The sequence below is a fragment of the Melozone crissalis genome, unplaced genomic scaffold, assembly GCF_028551555.1.
Source record: "Melozone crissalis strain CALT ecotype California unplaced genomic scaffold, PUWL_Pcris_2 ptg000041l_1, whole genome shotgun sequence".
NCBI classification, from domain to species: domain Eukaryota; kingdom Metazoa; phylum Chordata; class Aves; order Passeriformes; family Passerellidae; genus Melozone; species Melozone crissalis.
The window spans coordinates 4,895,670-4,903,852 of record NW_026535819.1 but is presented as its reverse complement, the minus strand read 5'-3'; the positions used below and the strand labels follow the sequence as shown (position 1 = coordinate 4,903,852).

At 56.3% G+C, this 8,183-nt stretch overlaps 1 protein-coding gene across 1 annotated transcript; it reads left to right on the top strand.

The window, feature by feature from the left end:
* Positions 1-288: 288 nt before the first annotated feature.
* PRDM12 (PR/SET domain 12) lies at positions 289-7,418 on the top strand. Its single transcript, XM_054284432.1, has 5 exons — positions 289-502; positions 1,286-1,476; positions 2,402-2,557; positions 6,018-6,129; positions 7,036-7,418. The coding sequence occupies exons 1-5, from the start codon at positions 289-291 to the stop codon at positions 7,416-7,418; spliced, it is 1,056 nt and encodes a 351-aa protein (XP_054140407.1).
* Positions 7,419-8,183: the final 765 nt, after the last annotated feature.

Sequence of the window (8,183 nt, the reverse complement as noted above, 5' to 3'; positions counted from 1 at the left end):
TGTTTGTGTGTGTGTGTGTGCTCGCCGTGTCCCTCCCTCCCTCCAGCCACCCCACCCCCGGGAGGGGAGGGAAGGAGGAGATGGGAGGGGGGGGCTCCGACGGCTCGCCTCGCTCCGGCAGCCCCAGTCTCTCCGCCAACGTCAGGGAGGTCATTAATAACCAATTAGGAGGGTCAATGAAGCTCATATATAGCCGGGCGGGAGCCGCCGAGCCTAACGGAGCCCAGCCCGCCGCCCACCGCCCGCCGCGCCCGGCCCCGTCGCGCTCGGCCCCGCCGCCTCGCCCCCATGATGGGCTCGGTGCTGCCCGCCGAGGCCCTGGTCCTCAAGCCCGGGCTGAAGCCGCAGGGGCTCTCGCTGGCCGAGGTGATCACCTCCGACATCCTGCACAGCTTCCTCTACGGCCGCTGGAGAAACGTCCTGGGCGAGCAGCTCTTCGAGGAGAAGAGCAGCCCCAAGACAGCGTTCACGGCCGAAGTGCTGGCTCAGTCCTTCTCCGGAGGTGAGTGACTCCCCCCCCGGAGCCTCCTCGATCCCCCCGGTTTCCCCCATGGGCCCCGGGCCGGCTCCCGGAGCCCGGCGGCGGGATGCGGTCCCGGCGCCCCGCTCTGCCCAGGCGTGGGACTGGGGAAAAAGGGCTTTAAATTCATTTGGTTAACTTGGGCTTGACCTGAGAAAGTTCCCACTTAAACCGCGGGCTGGGGGGGCCGGGGCCGTCCCGCATTCAGCCGCCCGGGACAATATCTTTTCTCTCGCCCCGGCATCGCCGGGGCGTCCCAGCTCCCTTTTCCCCCTCTCGGATTTCTGTTCCTCTCTTAATTTACCATGAAGGCTAATTCCATTTCCATTCACGATATGTCAACCATCTCATCTCCCCATTTTGTAAGAGGAATTCCTGGGCCCTTTTAAACAAGCCCTCGCGCCATTCAGGCACAATGTACCGCTACAGCATTCCTAAAGGACTAATGAATTTAGAATTAGCAATTTCTTTCTAGTTGAGTTTAATGAATGCAGATCACTTTAACAGCATGACAAATTGCTGGATGGGCCGAAATAGACACCATTTAACCTCCTTTCCCAGCCCCGGTCCCTCGCCCAGCCCGGGATGCTTTTCCCAGGTACCTCCTCAATGCCCCGGGGGAACCTTGTAGCGCTTTGTGGGAGCCCGGTTGGGCGTTTAAAAGGCTCAGCCCCGGCTCTGGGCTGGGGCGGGGTCCCCGCCGCCCCCGATCTCCCTCCTCTCCCCCACCCCCGTCCCTTTCTGAGCTGCTCTCCCCCCTCGCAGAGGTGCAGAAGCTCTCCAGCCTGGTGCTGCCGTCGGAAGTGATCATCGCCCAGAGCTCCATCCCCGGGGAAGGGCTCGGCATCTTCTCCAAGACTTGGATCAAGGCTGGCACCGAGATGGGGCCGTTCACGGGCAGGGTCATCTCCCCCGAACATGTGGACCTGTGCAAGAACAACAACCTCATGTGGGAGGTAACGACCCCCCCCGAACCCCGAGCCCCGACTGGTCTGGGGAGAAGCGGGGATGGGGTCCTGGGGCTCTGCCCCGTGCTTGGGCACCATCCTTGTGCCTCAGTTTCCCCATTCATGCGAATATCTGGGCAGATGGGTTTAGGAACCCCTTGCAGGAGAAGGATGAGTTCTCCCCAGCCCTCGGGGTGCAGCCAGCCCACAGAGGAGCCCCGAGATGCTGTTGCTCGCATCCTGTGCATGCGGATCACGCCCTGCCCTGCCCTGCCCATCCCGTCCTGGTGCAACACCCGACTGGTTGCTGCCTGCACTGGCCACAGTGGACAAAACCAGCTCTGCCCTTACTCCCTGCTTTGCCCCAGCCCTGGTGAGGTTAATCCCGAATGAAACCGTGGAGTCTGGGGGGATCTGAGATGCCAGGACACTGTGCACTAATGCACAGTGAATAGGGAGGGTTTTCCTATTTTTTTCATTTGTTTGACTCAGAATTGCACTTCTTAATTATTGTTAATTATTATTGTAATTTTATGCCTAACAGAAACTTGCCTCATCATTTTCGGCACCCTGCTAAGCATCTTTCCAGACCTAGCATGCACCTTCCCCCTCCACCCAGGGATTCTCCTGCTCCCATGGCAGCTCCAGGATGGTGAACAGCCCCTTCCTGTAGGGCTGAGCTGCTGCTGGGGCTCTGATGAGAAGGGAAATTGAGGAAGGTTACGCAGGGAGATAGGGGCTGGCAGGACCAGCCGTGCCAGTGAGAGCAGGACACATTTCTCAGTCCAGCACCATGAGCAGGAAGGGTTCGGCATCTCCAGCTGCTGTCAGGATCTCAGCCCCGAGGCTCTGCTGGCTTTGAGCTTGTCCCAGGGGTGGAGGGGCTCAGCCCACAGCAGGCAGCATCGCTACCAAGCGCTCTCTGCCCTCACAGGTTTTCAATGAGGATGGCACCGTGCGGTATTTCATCGATGCCAGCCAGGAGGATCACCGCAGCTGGATGACCTACATCAAATGCGCACGGAATGAGCAGGAGCAGAACCTCGAGGTGGTCCAGATCGGGAACAGCATCTTCTACAAGGCCATTGAGGTAAGTGGGGCTGAAGGGCAATGGGAATCTGCAATAGAAGAGTAGGGTGGTGGGATCACCCGCCCTGCAGACTCTCCCTCGCTTGTTCTTTGAGTTGTTGATGGGCTGTCTGTGGAAGAACACAGCAGCTTTTCCATCCTTGGTGCTCAGATCCACCAGCAGAGGTAGAAACCACAGAGAAGGACCATTGCATGGGCTTCAGGAAGTAGTAAAGGTCCTTTCTCCTCTCTGTCCTCTTTCCATGAGCTCATGGAGTGATGTGTGTTAAACAGGGCGAGAGTAGATCCTTGTTTGGGGTGTAAAGCATGAAAAGAGCTGCAGTTCTGGCCCATATGGGGCTTTGGGGAAGAACAGGGCTTGGATGCTCTATTGAAAAAGTGGGATTTTGTGCAGAACCTGCTTCTTTATAGCAGGGTAAAGTTTGGGGGGTTCTGTGAAACCCAGGTGCTGAGCACAGGCTGTGCCTGACTCTGCACTTTGCCTGGGCATCACTCTGGCTGTGCAGGGAGCCATGGAGAGGGCAGGGAGTGGGGCTGGTGCAGTTCTGCCCTGGGCTTTATCCTGTGGGGAGGGGGCTCTTCCTGCCCCCTCATCCCTGTGCTCCTGCATGAAGTGCTGGTGTGCCGCAGGGTCCCAGGGGTGGCACAGGCTGCCGTGCAGGGGGGTGATGGCTGAAGGGTGCCCACAGCTCTCCACAGGAGACTCTGGGATGGAGGTGGGTCTCAGCTGCCCGGCATTAGTGGTGACATGTGCATGCAAATCCCACAGTGCCAGAGTGGGGTGATGGTGGGGACCAGCCCTGCTTATGGGCAGTGTCCCCATAACCCAGTGCTATTGCAGGTGGAGAAAGGTGGTGGCTTGGGGAGATGGCCTTGTGCAGCAGCTTTGGCTTAAAGAGTGGCAAGGGGGACACGTCCCAGTCCATCCCAGACCCGTACTGGGATTGTGCTGCTCCAGTCTCAGGTTCAGAGTCTCACCTGGGGAGTGTTTGCAGTGGGAGAGGGTCTCAGCTGGGAATGACCATGAGTGCCTGCTGGCTCTGTGGGCACAGGCAGTGCTCTGGATCTGTCCAGGCTCCTGCACTGGCTCACACAGCAGCACAAACCCAAATGCTCCACGGCACAGGACCACAGCAGGGCTGGGTTAGAAATTGCTGCCATGAGGTGGCAAAAGGAGAATGGGTGGGTAGGAAGAGGATCAGATATTCTCCCTCCTGCTGGAGAGTCCTGTGTGCCCTTAGGGCTCTGCCACCTTTCCCAAGAGCTCCAAGCACTTCCCTGCTGTTCTCCTGCTGGACAACAAGCTTCAGGTGCTCCTAGTTTTAAGACCTGATATTCCTGTGGGCAGCTGTGCCTGTTGTGACAGCACCTTAAGTACTTTTTACTACTGTTCTTAAATTATGCAAATAAGTAGAATAATCCCAGGTAGCCGTGGTGTAATTAGGAACACAGCTGTGGTTTTTACACCTGCTACAGGCACAGAAGAGAGGGTGGGTGAACAAATGTTTGAGTATAGCCATGATCCAGCTGTGGGCTTGCTCCTAGGGCTGGAGCAGCGAGCAGTGGAGCAGGATGAGTTTAATTCCCTTGGCACAAGCAGTGAATTTGAGATGCTGAGAGTGCAGAAGCCCAAGAGATGTGTGGGAGGAGTTGTGCATGAAGGGTCCCTGCTGTCACCCTGCTCCTCGAGCTCGGCAGGGCACGCACACACTGACCCAAACTTAGGTCCTGCCCTGCTCAGCACCAGAGGTGTCTATGCATAGCCATTGTCACCCTCCGTCCCCTACCAGCCCAACCAGGGAATCCATCTGTTTGGATGCCTTTCTCACCTACATGCCAAAATCCAGATTGATTTGGTGCTTTTTTTCCTGTTTACCTTGGATATTTTAATGCATTTTGCCCGTTCCTGCCCTTATTTTCTGATTTGTTTTTCCCATCCTCTTTCTCAGCAATACCAAGTTGTTGCTGCTGGAAAATAAAGCTAAGGCAGAAAGTTTTGGCCTTTGATCTGAAAGCCACAAGATTTCTGGGGGGCAAATTGAATTTCCTTTGGAGTGTATGCACATGGGTGCTCACCTGCTGCTGGTGTGGCTGCAGCAACTTCAGCAGAAAAAACCACATACCCATGCATGCACCCATGCAGATTGTTTTTTTCCTTTCAGCAATATTTTATTTGCTTGTATTAAAAATGACTAATTTTCTGTTAAGAGTAAATAATGCCAAGAAACAGTGTCATCAATTTGGGATGCAAAAGGATATCAGCTTCCTCTGAATCCCAAATTCCTCCTCTGCAGCCCAGTGAGGTCTTTATGCAGAGGGACAAAGATATGAAGTCAAATTCCTATTTATTTCAGATGTTTTAAATTCAACATATTTTCAGTGTTGAAGTGATTGAACTTAGCATCTGTGTTTCATGTGAATAATGTTCTACTGGAATCTGACATGCTCAGTGTACAGAAAGCCATCCTCCAAAACGCAGGACGTTCCTATTTCTAAATTAGGTTCTTAACAGTAGGGACTGCTAGGGAAAACATGTATTTCTTTATGAAGTGATGTTGTTATTAGTGTTGTTTGAACTGGTCTGAGAGGACCCATCTCCCCAGCCAGGGCTGCTGCACGAGGGGAGCCGTGAGCGGCGTTTCCTGGCCGCTCGCCCCGGCCATGCGGGAACACGGCAGGAACAGCAGGGACAGGAGAATCCCATCACTGCAGGGAAATGGGAGTGTGGATGAGGCAAAACCCCTGCCCTGCTCCTGTAGCTGTCCTTGGGCTGTTCCAGGCAGCTTTGTGAGGGATATAAGCAGCGCTTCACACCTGAGCCATGGTCTCTGACAGCAGCCCCGAGCTCTCCTCTGCTCTGCAGGCTGATGAGCCCTTTGCTGGTGGATCTGCATTTCCACCTTCTAAAATCAGCCCCAGCAGGGATGGGTGTGTGGGAGATGCTGCCTGTGCCCTGCAACTGAAGGGTGCTGATGGCTCTGTCCAAAGAGAAAATGCTCTGCTGGAGCCCTGAGGGCTCCATGTCCCATCTCTTTGCTTTAGTCTCTGTCACTTGTGCTGGCTGTGACTTCACAAATGTTTTTTTTTTTTTCTCCCTGTCTCTGTGTTCCACCCTGTCCTGGTCTCCCCAAGCTGCTGGGACCTCTGGGTCCTGCACTCCAGAGATTCCAGATCTGTGCCTGTGCTCTGTAGCTGCATATTTACCTGTAAATATATTTGTACCCACCTGGGGGGAGAGCCTGGAGTGGGTTTGTGCTGGTGCTGAGCTGTGCCATCACCTCCACTGCTGCATCCTGGGCTGCTCCGTGCCTGCCTGTGGGTGTTGGGGACTGCTGGCAGGTCCCAGATGGCAGAAGGGTCTCACAGAAATGGGGCACAGCCAGGGTAGGTCCCAATGGATCATAGCGGGGACGGATGTTCGTCGCCCCTCCCAACAACCCTTTCTTTATCTCTCTTTCTAGATGATTCCTCCAGATCAAGAGCTGCTGGTCTGGTATGGGAACTCCCACAACACCTTCCTGGGCATCCCAGGTGTGCCAGGGCTGGAAGAGGAGCAGAAGAAGAACAAACATGGTAGGTAACATCAGAAAGAGCCAAGGGTGCAGCATCCCTGCCTGCTCACCATGCCCAGCTCTGAGGCCGTTGGGTGGGCACAAGGCAGGGACACCCCGGGGTATGTCAGATATCTCAGTTCTCTGTGGACAAGCACGGGGACTATGAAATGATCCACACAGCTTGAGCAGGTCCTCAGTAATTCAGGACAATGCCTCCAGGGCAGTTTGCTCAGTTTGCTGTTGCTGGTGGGGTGTTGGCAGTCGCTGCCTGACCCAGCCAGGCAGGGAGGAGCAGTGCAGGATGTGAGTGCAAGGCAGCCCCAACTCTCCATCAAACACCAAGTGGATGCAGACTCTACAGCCTCACTCTGCCTTTAAGGGATCTTAACCACCAACACAGGAGGGTTTTCTCTCCTTGGGCTTTCACTCTCTGCTTATCTCAGTGGCTCCCTGAGGTGCTTCTATGTAACACAGCAGTGATCAGGCTGTGTTTGGAGCCACTTCTGTGCTCCCTGACTCTGCTCCCCACTCTGAGAGAGCCATGTCTGAGCCCAGCAGAGCGAGGGGACAAGCTGGGACTGGGGCAGGGGCTGGACAGTGTGGTTGGGGGTCCCTGAGAGTTCCTGCACCCACCTCCTCCAGCTCTGCTTCAGCCCAGGGAGGGGAAAACTGGTTTTATGCCCATTTATAAGGGATTCATTCAGCTCAGCTTGAATGTACCCCTTAGCTAAATCTGGCTGAGTGCATTCCCAGCACTGGCTGCATCCCAAAATCCTAAGAGCCAGCGAGGATAGGTGACCTCAGCAGCAGGGAGCCAGCAAGAGGGCAGTGGGGATTTTCCAGAGCACCCAGCACCTCAGGAGCTTATGCTGGGGTGAGATGCCATGCTGGAGGGCAGCGCCTGACTATGTCCTGTCGTCCTCAGAGGATTTCCACGCGGTGGAGACGGGGGCCAGCACGACGGGGCGCATGCGCTGCGTCATCTGCCACCGCGGCTTCAACTCCCGCAGCAACCTGCGCTCCCACATGCGCATCCACACCCTGGACAAGCCCTTCGTGTGCCGCTTCTGCAACCGCCGCTTCAGCCAGTCCTCCACGCTCCGCAACCACGTCCGCTTGCACACGGGCGAGCGGCCCTACAAGTGCCAGGTTTGCCAAAGTGCCTACTCCCAGCTGGCGGGGCTGCGGGCGCACCAGAAAAGCGCCCGCCACCGGCCCCCCAACGCCTCCCTGCAGGCCCACTCGCCCGCCCTGCCCGTGCCCCACCCTGCCTCCCTGGCCCATCACATCCCCACCATGGTGCTGTGAAGCCCCGGCGTGGCAGCAGGATTTGGGACAGCAGAGACTGATGCTCAGACATGCGATGAACTGGGGGGTGGCCCTTGGCTGAGCTGCTTTGTGTCTCACAGGTATTGGGTTGTTTTTGGGCATCGCTGACTGCAGAGGGTCGGCAGAAAAGGAGCCCCCAGCTGTGCAGCTGAGTTGTGGGAGTTCATCCCCAGGGAGATGAGGCACAGGGTGGGCTGTGGGTTTGTGTGGGTTTGCCAGTGCACTGGGAGAGCCAAAAAGCCAGGTTTGGAGGAGTCATGCCTGGGTTTTACAGAAAATTTGGTAGAAAGAAAGAAAAATTCCTCTTATGTGTCCTCCTCTGCTCTAGCAGACACGTGCCCCACTGAAAGGTTGGCACAGCCCTGATGAGGCCACCCCAGTCATATCTGTTTGCCCCAGGAGTGGCTTTGGCCCTGGTGGCTCCTTCCAAGGGACACCTTTCCCTGCTTGGGAGCCTGGAGTTAATGAACATTTGCATTTTCCTGTATCCGAGCCCCCTCTGCCCGCCCTGCTCCAGCCGAAGCCCTGTCCTGGGGTCTGTCACTGCTCCAAGCCGAGCTGTGGGCAGAGGGGACACTGTGCCAGCTGGGAATGCCCTTCCACAGGCAGGATTTGTGGGGACCGTGAGCTCTGCCGGGCTGTGCCCGTTCCAGCCCTGGCAGCTCTTCTCCCCATCCCTTTCCCAGCTCTGAAGGAACATTTTGCTTGGAACTGCTACTGCCCTCTGGGGACAGAGAAAACCTG